The 18,578-nt window shown below is 39.3% G+C and overlaps 1 protein-coding gene across 1 annotated transcript in view; it reads left to right on the top strand.

Moving 5' to 3' along the window:
• kif1b (kinesin family member 1B) overlaps positions 1-14,505 on the top strand; it is a gene marked incomplete at its 3' end in the record, with an annotated part of 52,476 nt that extends 37,971 nt beyond the window's left edge. Inside the window, exons 26-49 of the mRNA XM_083895756.1 lie at positions 222-359; positions 1,331-1,582; positions 3,072-3,190; positions 3,771-3,856; positions 4,073-4,202; positions 4,531-4,684; positions 5,077-5,164; positions 6,152-6,270; positions 6,687-6,742; positions 7,046-7,246; positions 8,026-8,134; positions 8,373-8,439; positions 8,741-8,825; positions 9,187-9,292; positions 11,095-11,209; positions 11,631-11,764; positions 11,873-11,934; positions 12,042-12,187; positions 12,872-13,132; positions 13,219-13,290; positions 13,468-13,589; positions 13,670-13,822; positions 14,071-14,263; positions 14,383-14,505. Of these exons, the coding sequence (XP_083751882.1) occupies positions 222-359; positions 1,331-1,582; positions 3,072-3,190; positions 3,771-3,856; positions 4,073-4,202; positions 4,531-4,684; positions 5,077-5,164; positions 6,152-6,270; positions 6,687-6,742; positions 7,046-7,246; positions 8,026-8,134; positions 8,373-8,439; positions 8,741-8,825; positions 9,187-9,292; positions 11,095-11,209; positions 11,631-11,764; positions 11,873-11,934; positions 12,042-12,187; positions 12,872-13,132; positions 13,219-13,290; positions 13,468-13,589; positions 13,670-13,822; positions 14,071-14,263; positions 14,383-14,505 (3,091 nt within the window). The remainder of the gene's footprint in view (positions 1-221; positions 360-1,330; positions 1,583-3,071; positions 3,191-3,770; positions 3,857-4,072; positions 4,203-4,530; positions 4,685-5,076; positions 5,165-6,151; positions 6,271-6,686; positions 6,743-7,045; positions 7,247-8,025; positions 8,135-8,372; positions 8,440-8,740; positions 8,826-9,186; positions 9,293-11,094; positions 11,210-11,630; positions 11,765-11,872; positions 11,935-12,041; positions 12,188-12,871; positions 13,133-13,218; positions 13,291-13,467; positions 13,590-13,669; positions 13,823-14,070; positions 14,264-14,382) is intronic.
• Positions 14,506-18,578: the final 4,073 nt, after the last annotated feature.

Here is an 18,578-nt window from a genome sequence, read left to right as displayed (position 1 = left end):
AGCAAAATCTAAATTGTGATCATCCTAAAAAAACTGTGAAAAACAGGACAATTTTACTCCTTAAAATTTGGTTTCTAACATAAACCACTATGAATATGATGAAATATGTTGTTGATATTTGCATATATCTCAAGGCGTTTCTTACCTTCAGCCATTATGTGAGCCGTGTATCCGCTCTGTGCTCGTCATTAATATTGAGCGCACTCTGACGTCATTCGCAGGCAGAGGCTGGAGCAGATGAGAGAGATGTACGACCGTGCAGGCGAAATGGCCTCCACGCCCCAGGAGGACGGCGAGAACACTTTGACAGGAAACGACCCCTTCTACGATCGCTTCCACTGGTTTAAACTAGTGGGGAGGTATGTAACACATCATGCACAGTTCTCACTGCATAACCCATCAGTCACTAAGTGTTTAAATGCTGTTGCCTTTTTGATTGGATTTTTTAAAATCAGATTTTCTTGTGCTGAACACCACTGAAGTAGCTTTTGTGATCCATTCATTCAAAATGGATATACACATTCATTCATTCTTGTGTTCTAGAGACTCATTTTCTTTTATTAGAGTCAAACAAACCAGCAGTGATATCACATGTTATGGTATCATAGAATATGACGGTTTTTGCTGTTGTCAAACTGTTTTGTTTTTTGTTGTTATAATTTGATGTTACATTTGTGATTTTGATTTCATGTCACTTATAAGGTGTGTATTCATTTCATTTGACATTTTATTTTATTTTATTTTATTTTATTTTATTTATTAATTTATTTTAAACACCATGTTATTTCCTTTCATCTTTTATCATTTCCTCGTGTCTGTGGGTTTACCTTTGTGTGTTAGAGCTTGTTAACAACAATGCGTCTTTGGATGATTTGGGAATTTGTGTCATTTTCACTTCGAGCATAAACTAGAGTTTTACAATAATCCTTTTCAAATCCTTTTTAATATGCCATTTCATTTTGGTATCAAAAGTCTGCTGTAACACCCAGCAGCTCCTTTTCGTACCTGCTCTTAATGATAAAGAATATTTTAATGCAAAACTTTGAAAGTAGTATTATTAGTAGAAAAGTTAAGCATGTGCCATCTGCACTTGGTACTTACTTTGCAGTTCAAGTGAAATGCTTATCTTTTGCATGTAAGACTAAATGATTTTATAATTTTTACGAGACAATGTTTCAATTGTGAGACAATGATTTTTATGCCAAAGTGAAATATCACCTCAAATCTGTCCTTAATGAGCTGCAGTTGCCTGTTTAACTCTTTTGTCACTGCATTGTTACCTCCCCTCGGCTCTTGTTACCGTTTGGCCCCGAACCACCAACCTTCTCAGCTCCCCCATCTTCCACGGTTGTGTTAACGAGCACCTGGTTGACCGCACGCCCTCGCCGACCTTCTCCACCACCGACTCCGAGATCACCGAGCTGGCGGACGAGCGCCAGAGCGAGATGTCTGACTTGATGGACGACGAAGCATTCGTGGACGACACCAGCTCGGACGCCGGCACTGAGGAGGGCTCCGACATCTTCAGTGACGGCCAGGATCCCTTCTATGACCGCTCCCCCTGGTTCACTCTGGTGGGAAGGTTGGTGACTGGCATTCCCATGTACACGAGCAGGGATAGGAGTGGAGGTGGATGTTGGATTGGTTCTGTATAGTTTGTTTGAAGGATCACATGTTAAGTGGAACAAAGGGGGAAATTAGAATACATTAAAGCATATCTGTACTTGATTCCCTCTCTGCTAAAAGTCAATTTTCACAATCAGATGATGTAGTGTATTCACAGCATCTTAGCATAGACGCACTGGAGCAGTGTTGAATTGAATGTGATTAGTCATTCTTTTATGAGCTGCTTTTCATTAAGATTCAGTCCCCCTCCAAAAAAAGAAAAGCCACCATCCATCATATTTCTCCACCTCCTCCCTGCGTCATGTCTCATCCCCCGCCACCATCACAGCACTGACTGTATTAACTCCCATCTGTGTGAAGTTACAGGCATTTGCTGTCGATTATTTGTCTACCATGTTATTGTGTTTTTTTTCTTTAATCCTTCAAGCCTTGTTTTATTTTGTCTCTTGTTTCATTTATTACGTTGTGGTTAAATCATTTCATAGCCGTTTTTGTTGTAACAGTGTTCTTGGAATGTACTGTAGGTGATACTAACTCAATTGTAGTTGGCAGTCACAGTATCATACTTACTTACTGTTTATTTTAAATGGATGGCAAGATCAAATAATGTTTGAAATCACAGCAATATGCCGTATCGAGGCTGAAGCCTGGATGCTGTAAGCATCATATTGTAGCTTGGAAATAAACACAGTGTGCTAATATCAAATAAAAAAAAATGACAGATCTGTGCAGGCTTCAAGCCAGCCAACCTCTGCGATGGCCATAGTTCTGCTTCTGCATCACCCTGACTGTGTCACGGTAACTTAGCAGGTTTCACAGGATTTACAGATATCGCCCCCCTGCCTTGGCCTTGAGTCTCCTAGCACAGGGAGAGGGGGGAGGAGGGAGAGAGGGAAGGGAAGAGGGGTCACCAAGGGTGCAGCAAGACAAATCAAGGCCCACAAAACAAAATGTCAGGGAGCGTGAGTGAGAGACTAACACAACACAATAAAACACTCTTTTGCAGCCTTTACCGCTGCTTCTCAGGCAGTCTGTCATCAGGCCTGTCGAGCAGTGTAAAAATAAAGTGTATGGTTTCGCCTGCTGTTCCCAGAACCATGTATATGTGATTTTATGTTTTATATTTATTTATGTTTTTGCTTGTCCCTCAAAAGTAACTGTCACTAATATTGATTGTATGTTATTGTTGTCTTTAACATGCGCTGATCAGTAATGTTTGTGACGCATATTTAAAGCTGTTAGAAAACTGTCTCTGTGGTACAGTATGTACATCTCTAATTTGTTTTTGTAATAGATTAAATGCAAAATCTAAGATGGCAGTGATCAAACATAAAAAAAAGAATCATACACTGTCATAACACTAGCATGTGACTGCAGCAGTTCTTCCTCACTGCACCAGGATTTCTTGTTTATGTCCTTGTTTTTTTTATTTTATTTATTTGCAGAGCGTTCGTGTACCTGAGCAACCTGCTGTACCCTGTACCGCTGGTTCATCGTGTTGCCATAGTAACAGAGAAGGGTGCGGTGCGTGGTTTTCTCCGTGTGGGTGTCCAGGCAATAGCTGGTGAGTAATTAATGAGAATCTGTAATGAGAAAGAGCAATGGGGGAGCTGAATATCCAGGTTTTATCCTGGAAATTATTTATTTATGTGGCATTCTGCAATGATGATACTCATGAAGGAAATCGCTAATAGTGATTCAGACAAATCATTGTAAAGCAGTTGTACCATTTACCATCCATCAGTTTTATGTATTTTTGACAACATAATGCAGTGCTAATTTTTGTTAAAATCCTTTTGTTATTGTTGAAATCTGCTCTAACCAAATATGAGTTATATGATTTAGTCCCCTATATTTAGCATATTTCTAGAATAGATACTAAAATAAAAGTGTTGATATGAAAAAACTGCAATAAATCAGTAAATATGCCACGTAAATAAAAGGAAAGACATACAAAAAAGGATTAGCAGAATGAAATGTAAATACAGCACATGGTTTTAGATTTACTTTGATATCACTGAAAATAAAGGGCCCCGGAGGACACATCACTTGTTTCTTGTTGTATTTCTTTTGATGCTCGCAGTTGTAGCCATGTGGGTCTGTGAATAAATCCTGATAAGAGGATTGTTATTGTCTCTCTGTAGCTGATGAGGAGGCTCCAGACTACGGGTCAGGAGTTAGACAGTCGGGAACAGCCAAGATTTCCTTTGATGATGAATACTTCAAAAAGGTAAGTCCCAGGTCAAAAGAAAGGAGTTTCCAAACAAAGAGAAAACTTAAACTGTCTGTGTGTGTGTGAGACAGCAGGTGAATACTATTTAAAATGTTAAGTCAGCAGAGAAAGTTGTCTTCTCTTTGAGTTTCTTTCTTGGCAGTTGTGTTTACCATCTGTATGCTCGTCTTCCTCCTTCAACTCTTGTTTCTCCCCTTTTTTCCCCCCAATCAGAATGACTTTTCGTCCACGGTTATGACTCGCTCTGGCTTGTCCCTTGAAGAGCTGCGTTTTGTGGAGGGACAGGGTCAGAGTTCAGAGGTCACCACACCCTCAGAGGAGCTCAACAGAATCAATGAGATGGGTACGTCTGCCAGACCTTCACCTTTCCACTCCTAAAGTTCAACCTTTTGGCCCCAGTGGGGAACATAGTTGGCAGATGGTCCTGTTGAATACAAAGGAGGGCTTAAAATGTTTAGTTATGGAAATGAGACACTGCAGTTTTTCTTGCTTTGTGAAGGAATGTGTTGCTCTACAGATCACAAGCTTGATGATGTGCATAATCTGATTTTATTGTGAGAGCTTAGTATTGATATGCCTAAAGAAAAGCAAAATCCCACATGCAGTTGCAGGTCATTTTCAACAAATCACATCTCTGTAACTGTCCACTGTGTCCACTCTTTTTTTTTCAGACCTCAAGCTGGCTAACATGGCAGAAACCAAGCTGGTTCATGGTGATGATCTGATCGACCAGCTGGAGGTGGGCAGTATCTTTACCTTTCGTGTTACTGTGCTGCAAGCCAGTGGTGTCCCACCTGAATATGCTGACATCTTCTGCCAATTCAAGTAAGTTTGCCATAGTTTAAAAAATGTGTTGTGGCAACTTGAAACATGACATCAAATCTTTACCATGTGATGTTTTATATCTAGAGAAGTAACATTCAAAGAGAGAGGTAGTTTAATAAATTGAAATTACAACAGCTTTTATATTAGGGGAAAAAATTACAAAGTGCTAAACCAAGATAATCCACTATAGCTAATATACTAGCACAGGAAATGTCACTTTGAAGGTAAATTAAAGACTGTGGTGTGCTGTTAGTGTTGAATAAAACCGTTCAAGCTAACTCCTAAAGGCTGAAAGGTGAAATTAGTCAATTCGTTTGTGTACATTGTGGAAACTCCATCATATCTTGAGGACAAATAGTGTGACAGTGATGCTCATTTTGTGTTTGTTCAAGTTTCCTGCATCGTCATGATGAAGCTTTCTCCACTGAGCCCCTGAAGAACAGCAAAGGAGCTCCTCTGGGCTTTTATCATGTCCAGAACGTGAGTGAACACACACACACACACACATTCTTGTACTTGCTGCATACTGAGGACCAGCATTTCCACTTTATAAATCAACACAATTACAAATATCTACTTCATGAATGACATCTACAAAGAACTACTGTTTGCAGTACCATAAAATGTCTGCAGGTGGAGCCCCAGAGCAAAAAGGGCTGGAAAACTTTTTCGATTTTATTTTATTTTTTTAATTTTTGGTCCAACATTTTACAAAAACGTCATACTATACTATGTCAACCACAATTTAAAAAAGAATTTGACAAAAAAATGTTGGTCCAAAATTTGACAAAAACGTCATACTATACTATGTCTTCCAAAATTCGAAAAAAAAAATTGGACCCAAAATATTTGGTCCAACATTTGACAAAAACGTCATTCTATACTATGTCGTCCAAAATTTGAGAAAAAAAATTGGTCCAAAATTAAAAAAAAAAAAAATTGGTCCAAAATTTGAAAAAAAAAAAATTGATCCAAAATTTGAAAAAAAAAAATCGGTCTAAAATTTGAAAAAAATATTTTGGTCCAAAATTTGAAAAAAAAAATTTGGTCCAAAATTTGAAAAAAAAAATTTGGTCCAAAATTTGAAAAAAAAAATTTGGTCCAAAATTTGAAAAAAAAATTATAGTCCAAAATTTGAGAAAAAGTCGTCCAAAATTTAAATTTTTGACAAATTGAGTATAACATGTTGTAGCAACCTAAGGAAGTGATTTCAGTGAAAACAAAGTGAGGACCGGCCAAAATGTCCTCCCTCCGTAAAAATGACCTCACTTTGTTGGTTAAAACCCCTCACTGGTCCTCAGTATGCCTCAAGTACAAGAACACACGCACACACACACACACACACACACACACACACACACACACACACACACACACACACACACACACACACACACACACACCCTTAAGCATAATGTTAACAACTTAATGCAACTTAATTTTGACAACTTCTTGTTTTTGGAGCAGATTTCAGTCGAGGTCACGGAGTCATTTATTGAGTACATCAAGACAAAGCCCATTGTGTTTGAAGTGTTTGGCCATTACCAACAACACCCACTACATGTTTATGGACAGGACCTGATCAGGTGGGTGGTGTTTCAAGAAATACATTCTTCCAATTGCTTTATCGTTGCTGTGTTGTTTTAAAGAATGCTTCATTTGAGGTCCTGTGTGTAACATTAAGATTTTAACAAAGGACTCCTCCACTCACCCCTAAGCAAGGCTCTTGCCTAATATACATTAGAGCTGTAGCCATTAATTGATGAATCAATTATTAGTAATTGATTACTAAATTAATCGTCAATAGGTTTGAAACTTTTTTCATTAAAACAAGATTTTTGATTGTTTTAGCTTCTTAAAATACATACAAAATGCTTCTTCTAAAAGATGGTGTATTTAATTTCTGTCAATAACCCCTCATACACACTAGACCTTAAATATAATAGTATTTTACCAGTACAATACAGAGGGTTACAGTAATGTTTTGTTTGTTTTACAACAGTCCTCCAACACCATCCAGGAAATACTATCCTATTCCAATGCCTCTGTCTAGACCAGGTAAGCTTTTTAATGTCATCACACCATATACTCAAACTTCAAAGTCTTTTTGCATGTTTCACCATCATTTCTGCATATTTCTTCTGTTCGTTATGGTTATATAAGCATCTCACATCTCCTCCCAACTTTTTCTTCTTTTTCTCGCTTTCTTTGGATTGTTTTTGTCTCATATTTAATCATCATCTCACCGTTCCAAAAATCCTCCTACCAAACACTGTCTTCCCTTGTCCACATCTCCCGTTCCCCACAACACTTTCCTTTCCAAACGTTCTCACGATTCCTACAATGTCATCGTAAACCTAGACCATACACGTAAGATAGAGTTGATCCGCTACTTGATGAGCGGCTATGTGAACGTCACGGTGCTGGACACGCTGTCCGAGCACGCCAACTCCCTGGCCTCCACTGCCGTGGCTCGTCTGGAGGACGAAGCTGACCAGCTCTGTCACTTCCCCTTCCTCCCAGTACTTAACGACCCTGTGCTAATTGTGCCCAGACATCATGGTTGGTACAGCAGACAGTGGAGTAGCTTACAGCCCGGGCTTAGATCCACATGAGTCTTTTTAGTGATTAGACTTGTGCTGTGCTTTGCTCTTGTGGTGCTTTGTGACTGCAGGCAATAGTATGATGAGGCTCTGCAGTTGTGATGTGTGCTGCACCTTGCTGCAGGTCGGTTAGAACTGTAGGTCAAATTATTTCATAGCAACCTTCCCCCCTGCCCCTTACAAGCTAGCCTGACCTGACACCGTGAGGTAAGAAATATAACAAGTTTAGCATTTATTGTTATCAAAGAATGTCACTGATGTGAGGCTGTGCAAAAGGAAAAGATGGAGGAGGCAGTAATGCAACATTACAGATGCCAATCGCACAGCATTACTCAGACTCCAGAGGCTTTAGCCTTTATAGGAATGTCTTATCAGGACAAATTTCACATGGAATTATCTTAATTTTTATTTATATTGAACAAAATATACTTCTGAACCTATTACCCTCATCATACAGCAGGAAGCTGTCAGTGGTGGTGTAATATGCCTTTTTGCTCCATGCAGTACTGTATATTATATTTTATTGTAATTGTAGACCTCCTACAAATATTTGCGGTTGTTTGTATATGGGGGCACCAACTGTATGTCACATATTCCATCTGCATTTAGCAATCCGTTTAATTTAATTTAATTTAATCTGTATTTATATATATATAGTTTAACTGTATTATACGCAACGATCCCCACTGAAATTCTGCCAAGTGTGTCATATTGAGCTTCTGTGTGTTTGTGTTTCAGTTCCAGCCACTAAATTGAACACCATCACCAAGTCCAACCTGGGTCAGTGCGTCAGCAAGTACGACCTGCTGGTCTGGTTTGAGATCAGCGAGCTTGAGCCCACTGGAGAGTGAGTGTCCACTCATGCATGTATTGCTAAAAGGAACCAATTAAGCAGTTCTGAACACTACATTTACTGTACTGTAGCCTCACAGGTGTACACAACCCCCATGTACTACTAAAGGTCATATTAATTGAAATAACCATTCTGTAAATATATCCTTTCATGTCAGATTAGTGCCTACTTGGCTCATGAAAAATGTTCTGTAGTCCTCTCTTTAATGCACTTTTTGCAAACCCTTCCACAGATACATCCCAGCAGTGGTAGATCACAGTGGAGGACTGCCATGTAATGGCACCTACCTACTGCACCAGGTACGAGGCACCACATCCACGTGTTTCCTACTAGTTATTCTGCAAACACTAGTCATTAAAAAATGTAAAGATCTCATATTATGCAAAATCAACTTTTTAATCATTTAAATCCTTATATTTGGAACTCTGGAGGCCCTATGAGTAGGCAAAGTTTGAAAAAAGATGACTCACTCATGTTTTTGTGGTCCTCCTCAGTCTAAGTAAAGGAGATAAAACATTAATTGTTGACTGCCGCGCTCACTGTAGCTGTACTGTAGCTTTGTCGTCTGTAATACCTAATCTCTTGTCGTCTTTGCTGCAGGGGATCCAGCGGAGGATCACAGTGACTCTCATCCATGAGAAGGGTAGCGAGCTTCACTGGAAGGACGTCCGTGAACTGGTCGTGGGTGAGCAGTCTTTCCACAGAGACACAAAGACTATTTCACACCAGGGAGAAAAAAAACAACTATTATTAAGTCACTGCTGAAAGACACATGAGTGTCACAGTAGAGGAGAGTGGGACAATATTATACAACAATTTTACTTGTCACAAAGTAATTTCACTTTGTATGGTTGTACAATATACTTCCATAGTTTCCTCATTTATGATTTCACTCTTAAGAGATGCATCCGTTTGCTGGTTCAAGCTGCAGCTTTTCATACTGTAGCTGATGGACCAAATAATCACACATTTTAATACGTCTCTCTATGAAGACTTTCTATGCCATCAAATCAATCATTTTAATGACATGTGATATGTCTCACCAGGTCGCATCAGGAACAAAGCAGAAGTGGACGACAGCGCTGCTGATGCTGTCCTGTCCCTCAACATCATATCTGCCAAGAACATCAAGTCATCCCACAACGCAAACAGGTGAAATGGCTAAGACACCCACACACTCCCATTCAAACTGAATGCATTTAACAGCATACAGTATATTCAATATAATAAGTCCTATATTTAATCATGGAGCACCAGACAAGAACAAAATAAATTGAGACAACTAATGGCAGTAAGCTACCATACATATTCTAGCCCGATATGCCATGTAAAATAAGGTATGACTCTAGTTATTTAGTAGTCCAGGGTGGGGAGTTAGCTCCAGGTTATCTTTGAGTCCTTTTGCAGCTTGCATAAAAGCCGGATTAATATTTCTGAGGCATTTCCAGCCAGAAGAAGAAGAAGCTTTCTTTGGAAGTAATTCTGGAGAGTTGTCTTCAGCTGGGGACTTTGACCTGCTTTCTGCCATATACCAAGCAGCTTGTTACTCGCTGTGTCTATTGCTGTTCAAGCAGTATTTACCTTATATCTTGTGATGCAGAATGTTGTATATTTGATCTTTTAAATATAAGAAACGGCATATATTAAAGATGCAAGTCAAGTGAATGTTCCATGCTGACAAACTGTTTTGTGATTGATTCTTTCAGTGCTTTCAGTAAAGATAAAGAATAATGTAAATTTAAAACCACGCAGAAACCAGAAACTGTGATTGGGATGTCTTCATATTTGCTGAAGGCACACTTGAAATCATGGCATGACCATTTCCATTTCCATTTTCATTGCTGTCAATTTTCCTGTTAATTTGCTCCATTGTCACTGTCGCCTGACTCTCTGTGCTTCTCTCTCTTTTTTTTTCTGTGCACTTGTCTTTTTCCTGCTGCTGCATCCGGACTCACAATTGTCCTCAGGCTTTCTATTGATAAGGATATTGATAGGTACAAGTTAGCGGAGAACATAAGGTTCTTTCTCTGAAAGACCTTTATGCTTCTCTTTTAGTCCCTTTAGAGCCATAGAACTAAGTTTTCCATAGTTTGTCTTGTTCTGTTCACATGTTGCATTACATCTGTATATCTGTATGTCTCTGTATATCTGCATTTAGTGTCTGAAGAAGCATATATATTTTATATGGATATGTAAAGGTCATGCTAAATGCAACTACCCTTTTTGAGATGTTGTGATTCTCACTCTTATGCGAGATGTAAAGGTATGTTGACCCTCTGTGGCACCCAGATTCCAAATGAATGCTTTTGTCTAAGCTATTATTTAATGCATGCGTCTTAACTTAAACACAGCAAAGGCCAGAAAAGCACCAAATGGGCTCAGTCTTTGGCTAAGAGCACCCTCTGTTGCCACAGAGAGGAACAGTTTAAACCCCTTTGACAATCAGTCATCAAATGCACATAGGTCTATAAAACACTGTAATAAAGCAATATATTGCTGAATATTTATTTATATGTATAGTTGTCTGGTCTAGTTTTCCACAGTTACTCTAAAATGTATCTTATGTCTAAGATTCCGCATTATACAATTGTGTAGGACACAGCTTGTGCACTGTCGACTCATTCCTGACACTCCTTTAACTGCTGGGGCTCCTGCTCACACTGTTTCTGGTGACGACATCTCACCTCAGTGTGTTGCCTTACATCTTGTTGTGACTGGGGATGAGTGTGAGGAACACTCACTACACAGTGTTCACCGAGCGATCTGTCAAAAATGTCCTCAAGTCATCAAGTAATAGAATCAGACTCGCTTTCTGGTAATCTGCTTCTGTCGTTCTGTCGTTATCCTTACATGTTATCCACATAGATTCCTCCTTAGAAGATAAACACTGTTTAAGTTGATTTCGCTTTTCAGATAAGTGAAGATGTATGTGTTTTTTTCTTTCTTGTCTTCAGGACTTTCTACCGCTTTGAGGCAGTGTGGGACAGCTCCCTGCACAATTCCCTCCTGCTTAATCGAGTCACTCCTTATGGAGAGAAGACCTACATGACCGTGTCTGCATATCTGGAGGTTAGCCCACTGCTGCAGCTATGTAGGGCTGAACAATTCATCGAAATTTTAGCTGCAATTTTCACATCGCAGGAGGCGCAATATTTGTTCAAGCCAAAATGTGTGTCAAAATATCATTCAGGATGAATTATCGTCTTGATCTATACACATCTTATTCTACAGACTGAAGAGAACATCTTTGTTTCTCACACATTAATCCTTTCAAATATGTTTATTGAATGAAAATGAGAATAATGATGTGAAAATGACCATTCCCTCTGATATCGTAAATAATATAGCAATCGCATTTCTTGTCAAAATAATCGAAATTAGATATTTATTCAAAAACGTTCAGCCCTTTAACTATGTTGTATAATTGTACAGTAAGTTTAACTGTGGATGTCAGCATGACTAACACACACACTCTGTCTCCTCTTCACAGCTGGACCATTGTATCCAGCCTGCTATTATTACCAAAGACATCTGCATGGTCTTCTACTCACGAGATGCCAAAATCTCCCCTCCCCGTTCCCTCAGAAACTTCTTTGGGAGTGGTTACTCCAAAACTCCTGACTGGTAAGAATTCCACACTGTTCTATTCCAGTCATTTCTACCTAAAATCAAAAGGTTCTGCCGTGTTATATCTGACAACACAGTTGACTGAACCTTCTTTATTAATCTCAGCAACCGCGTCACCGGCATCTATGAGCTGAGCTTGTGCAAGATGTCTGACACTGGAAGCCCAGGTGAATTTAACATAAAATCAAATGTGTTTCACAATTTTGTTATCAAGTTGTTTTTCAATATTTTCATTCGAACCATGCCCTAATACGAGTGCGTTTGTCCTGAGCAGGAATGCAGCGGAGGAGGAGGAAGGTCCTGGACACATCAGTGGCTTATGTGCGTGGAGAGGAGAACCTGGCCGGCTGGAGGCCCAGAGGAGACAGTCTTATTCTGGAGCACCAATGGGAGCTGGAGAAAATGGAGCAGCTGCATGAGGTTGGTCCTTAAAAAAACAAAAAAAAACATGGTTACCTTTTATACTACCGTTCAAAAGTTTTGGTCACTTAGAAATTTCCCTGTTTTTGAAGGAAAACCAGTTTTTTTCCAATGAATATAACATTAAATATATCATAAATACACTCTATACATTGTTAATGTGGTAAACGACTATTCTAGCTGCAAACTTCTGGTTTTTAATGGAATATATAAATATGTGTATAGAGGCCCATTTCCAGTGTACTAATGGTATACTGTGTTTGCTAATCACGTTAGAAGGCTATTGGATGATTAGAAAACCCTTGAAAACCCTTGTGCAATGATGTTAGCACAGCTGAAAACAGTTTTGCTGGTTCTTTTGACAAAAGCAAGGGGAAAATGATTATTTTGAATAAAAATCCTTATTTCTAATCTTGTCAATGTCTTGACTATATTTTCTATTCATTTTGCAACTCTTTTGATGAATAAAAGTGTGACTTAATGTAAAACACGAAACAATTGTATAGGTGACCCCAAACTTTTGAACGGTAGTGTATATCTATGAAAAATACAGACAAAAAAAATGCTGATATTGTCCTGAAAGAAAAAAGTAGACATGCTACATGGTATCTCAAATGCCTACTCTTTTAAATAAATAGTGGAAATTTAAAGTTGAACACCTGCCCCTCACTGTCATTTGCTCAGGTGGAGAAGACCCGTCACCTGCTCCTCCTGAGGGAGAAGCTGGGAGATGCAGCTCCAGTGGGCACAGCTCCCACCACCAAGTCCCTGAGCGAGTTGCTCTCCCCGAGCATGAGCTCTGGCACCCTGTCCACCTCCACCTCCATTTCCTCCCAGATCTCCAGCACCACGTTTGAGAGCGCCATCACGCCCAGCGAGAGCAGCGGCTACGACTCCACCGACATCGAGAGTCTGGTGGATCGTGAGAAGGAGCTGGCCACTAAGGTGAGCAGTAATTCTGCATCATGGGATATGGTACTTTATCAACAGTGCTTATCAACTGATCAGCTTTGTCTTTGTTTTTCTCGTAGTGCCTTCGTCTCCTGACACACACCTACAACAGCGAGTACAACCAGCTGGTCAACAGTATCAGTGACTGCAAGGTGAGAAATCAAAGTCACATTTTACTGTACAAACTTTTGTTTCTTTTATTTGTGCAGTAAAGTAATTTGTATATATTAGTTTAGTCGAGATGAATAAAACGTTATAATCTTGCCTTTTCTCCTGCAGTTTTTCAGTGTGTTTGTTTCATATTTGTATGCACCTTTTTTTTCCTCCAGCTGTCTGACATCTCACCCATGAGACGTGATCCATCAGTGGCCAGCTTCAGCAGCGCCACCCTCACTCCCTCCTCCACCTGTCCTTCTCTGTCTGACTCCCGCTGCGGCTCACTAGACCAGAGGTAAAACTTAATCAAACTGTATAAATTTGTATTCAGATGAGATGTTTAACTATGTTAATTTGCTGTACTTTTTTCTTCAGGACCCCAGAGAACAGCTCTCGTGCCTCCAGTCCTTCCTGCTCAGACTATGAAAACTTTCCGATGGTACCTTCTCTGGAGGCGTCCTATTTAGCACGGGCTGGAAAGAACGAGTTCCTCAACTTGGTGCCTGATATTGAAGAGATGCGACCAGGGTGAGTGCAGCCACTGTTGGACTTACTTGGTTTTATGTTTATTTTTATGCATCTTTTGCCACAGTGTCCATTAATGTAATTTTCAAATGCTGTTATGAGATGCATCTTGTGGCAAGAACAAAGATGGATTATCCTGTTTTCTTATACAGGAAGAAATACTGTGAACACATTTAAACTGCTAAATGTGATTATTTTAACTTCACAAAAAAATTAAAACAATCAAATTTTAACTGGTCATTTTTTTTCAGGTCTGTTGTGTCCAAGAAGGGTTCCCTGAGCTTCATGGAGCCGCGCTCCAACTCGTGGGTGAAACACTTTGTGGCCGTGCGTCGGCCTTACGTCTTCATCTACAACAGTGACAAGGACCCGGTGGAGCGAGGTGTCCTCAACCTCTCAACAGCGCAGGTGGAATACAGTGAAGACCAGCAGGCCATGCTCAAGGTACAGTTTCGAGTAAACAACCTAAAACAACAAACCCGAAAGATTCTTCAAGATTCTTAAACTGGCAAATACCCCAAGTCACGTAGCATAACAAATAATTCACTGTGTTTACTTGTTAGACTCCCAACACATTTGCAGTGTGTACAAAGCACCGAGGAATCCTGCTGCAGGCCAACAACGAGAAAGACATGAACGACTGGTTGTACGCATTTAACCCTCTGTTAGCTGGGACAATAAGGTAGACACACATTTCTGTTCCAAAGTGTTTACAAAAATGCTGCTCTGTGTCCATTTGAAGTTAAATTCTGTTGTTCCCACAGATCTAAGCTGGCGAGGAGGCGCAGTGGCCTGATGAAGAACTGAGTGAGTCGACTGGTACACAGAAAAACCACGGCTGTCATTGTTTCTGAAACGCCTTTGAACATACAACAAGTGTTAACACTTATTAATCATTGTGATTCTTGATGGTTTTCTCTTGTAAGTAGACTTGTGGCTTAAGTCTCCTTTCATGCAACTAAAAGTTTCAGTTCCAGAGATATTTGCCTCCTCTCTCCCTCCAACAGCCTTCTGCAAACTTCCCTTCCCTATCTCCTCCTCAGATTTTTGTGTTTTCTTTTTATGACAACGTTTTGGTCAGATTTTTGTTCCGCTTTGTCATCACGCCCTGACTCCCTAACTAGTAGCATGTCGTAATAGTCCACTTGTGTGTGCACGATTCTTCAGAAAATGTTCTTTCTGGCCACAAATTTTCAGTTTGCCAATTATCTGTAAAAAAAAAAAAACACAAAAAAACAAACAAAAAAATAACCCCGTCTCATTCAGTGTTACTTGTCTCCCTAAAAAAGGTTGAATTTTTTTTTTTACTATTTTGTTTGTTATTAATGAGCCCACATGGTAACTGCAGCAGTCCTCAGGGGATGACCGAGTTTGCTTTGTCAAAAAAAGTGAAGCTAGATCAGATAACTACAGATGAAACAATGAAGGGAAACTCCACAAATATCTCCAAACGACGTATCAGTTCTGCGACAGAAGGCAAAGCTACTTCTAGAATTATTGCTGCTAATGAATTCCTAGTTTGTTTTTTATTTTGCTGCTTCCTAAAGTAGACTCTAGCTTCCCTGTACTGCCTCCTGAACAGTCGCATTCAAAAATGTGGAAAATTTGTCAAGGTCCCATCTCAGTAAAACAAGAGGGCTGCGCTGGATTTTCCAGTGTCATCCATGTGACATTTAGATAACCACTCCTCAGTCTGTGTACATACAACCCCCCGATAGTGCCGTGTCTGTGACTTATTACGTCCAATCATGCATTTGTGTCAACATGAGAAATACGAGCTAAATGCAGAAACATGCAGAAATAATTCAAGTTTAATTCACTTCATCTTAGTGAAATTATGACGGCGGATTGTTTAAGCAGGAGCAGATATTTGCCCTTTTTTTTTTTTGGTATTTCACTCTTAAAAAAACAGGGTAATCAGGAGGTGATGAGGAGGATGGACAGAGAAAGCATTATTTGTACACACAGTTTGATCTGGGATCAGAGTGGTGGTCAACTCTCATTTAAGACATTCCTCTCAGCTCCTTCAGCTCTTGGCAGTTTTTCTTACTCTGTCATGTTGAGACTCAGGCCTCAAGACAGTCACAACTCTCACTAACCTTTAATTTTAGCCATCACAGACACGTGACGTATGATGAAGTGGGTACAAAGAGATAAAAGGGAGAATTTAAGTTGCAGCGCTTGACAAAGCCGTCTGCTCACAGCCTGCAGGTCACATAACGATATAATCCAATAGTGTCCGGCGAAACCTCTGTAAAGTGAAGAACTAACTTTGATGACCACATGTTCATTTTCTATTTATGTTTTAGAACGGAAAACCTCTTAACTCATCTTGACGTTACGTTTATTTTTCCGTTTTTCTTTTAAGTATTAACACGTTTTCTTTCTTTTTTGTTTGTCTATTATGATTTTAATCATTCCTTAGTGAGGGTTTTAAATGAAATGTAACAAAGGGCATTTATTTCTTGAGTGGGAACCAGTTACTTTGGTGTTTAACCTTATTTTTTTGCACATTAACACATATCTATAGCAAGGCGAGGGCAGATGATCACACACAGAGTATCAGGAACACTGAAAAGAGCACATATCAAGGCTACACTGGATAGCTGTTTTCCAAAGGGTTTATTAGAAAGATAGAAGGTACGTTAAAGGGATGACATATACTCAAAAGATTTTATTTCTGATATTGTTTATGAAGATATTTGCTCTGTACGTTGCACTATAGCTTGGAGAACGGTGTGTTTTGTCGCCTCTGTGAGATGGTAGAACAGACGGGCACTCCAAAACTCTGGCCAGCCAACCAGTAGTGTGCCCTCTGTATCGTGTGAAAGAAGCTTTATGGTTACATGCGTTGACGCAGAGGAAACCAAATGGCTGTGATGAGATTTAGTGGAATAACTGGTGACGGAAAGCATTTACCACCAAATGTAAGACAGCAGAGTGTCTCTGCCCTCAGGTCAGTCAACCTGCTCAGAGAAAGAGAAAGAGAAAGTATGCACGCTTAAGTTTAAGAAGACTTTTAAAAAAAAGCACTGTGCACAGGTGGGGGTTCAAAGTGGAAGGTACCTCAACATGTGATGGATTTATATGACGACATGTCAGAGCAAACATTTTCACTTCAGTGACTAATTTGCAGATATGTTTTATTTTAGGGTTGTGTATTTATTGTTTGCAAATTGCAATGTACATATTAGTTTGCAGCTCTTTGCACATATTAATAAAAGGTTCAACTGATCAAATGAAAGTCTGCACGGTTTAGTTGTTCAACTGGGAATGAACCAAAAGATGATGTGGCAGCCTCATCGTCTGCCTGTAGAGGGAGAGTGTCGAATGTACTATGAAGGTGCGTGATTCTCCATCTTTTTTTTTTTTTTTTTTTAAAGAAAAGGGAACAAAGATGTAACCCATGAAAGCCAGGAGGTGAGTTACATCAATGCTTCCTCTTGATTAGAAAGTCTGCTTTTGATTTGGAGAACATTTACTCACCGCTCATGCTAGCCAGCCATCCGAATTCTAACAAAATGAAGGTGGCTTTTAGGTGACATTTTTTTTTTTTTTCTAATATCAGGGAATATAATACAAAGTAGCTACAGTGACATCTAAAATGACAGTATACTATTGTTTACGGTGGTGTCTTAATTCACCTCAAAACCTTTTTTCTTTTCAGTTGATGCCTTTCAAACAGAACTAACCATGATATTTTCCATCTTACCCTCTGACAATTAATATCAGTTCCCTTTGGATTTGTTCGCCACGAGGAAACAAGCAAAACCAACAAACCACGACATTAACACTGTACATTATTTGTCAGACTGGTTTCATTTTCATACTTATTTTGTAAATATCTGTGTTGTATGGAGCTTGAATTAAAATGTAAATATGTTTACTGTATTTGTAATAATTATAATCCATTCGCTGTATAGCATAGATGTGTCATGCAGATACCCTAATTCTGTGTACGGTAATCTTAACACCATTGAACTGTTTAGTGAATGAGGCAACAATAAAAGTGCAAACTGTGCATTAGCAGAGTGCTGCCTGTGTGTCCTTCTTTGTGCACAGCAACACTCCCACCTTCACCTGCCTTTACGTGTTACTTCCTGGTGCTGAATGTCGAGCAGGAAATGCACGTGTCCAGGAAATGAGAGAATGTGGATGATATGAAATGTCCTCAGAGTAAAAGTAACCTTTTTAAAAAAAAAAAAAAAAAAAATATTAAACAAGGATGGTGTTCTTTCTTGTGTCGTGCAAAAATGATTTTAAAAGGAAATTAAAGTGCTGACAAAATAAAAACAAATATGTTAAGACATAATGTATTAGTCAGAATAGTCACAAATGCTTTAATTTTCTCACTCAGGAACCTTGATTAACGCCAATTCACCTGTCATCATCAAGTTTTTTACTCAGTAGCAGATGTGATTTAAAACTAGTACTGTACTGTACTGTACTTAGGAGAGGAGGAAGAAGAAAGGGGAAGAAATTGCATTGTTAAAAAAAACAAAAAAAAAACATTCTTTATCATGATACACTACTCCTTGCCTTTACTTGTCTGTTAGTCTGAAATGTAAACTGCTTTTGCTGTACGTCATTATGACAGGAAAAATGGAAAAATGGGTGAGCGGCAGTTTCACTTTCAGCCCGAGCAAGGTTTTTTATGAGTGACAGCCAACGCGACCAATAGCAGAGCAGCATGATCTCAGCTTAGTCTCCTGCACCAATCACAACTTGAAACCAGTATGGCGTCAGCTCACCAAACGTC

Source organism: Microchirus variegatus (assembly GCF_963457635.1).
Source record: "Microchirus variegatus genome assembly, chromosome: 9".
NCBI lineage: Eukaryota > Metazoa > Chordata > Actinopteri > Pleuronectiformes > Soleidae > Microchirus > Microchirus variegatus.
The sequence above is the reverse complement of the archived record's forward strand: the minus strand, read 5'-3'. Positions and strand labels throughout refer to the sequence as shown.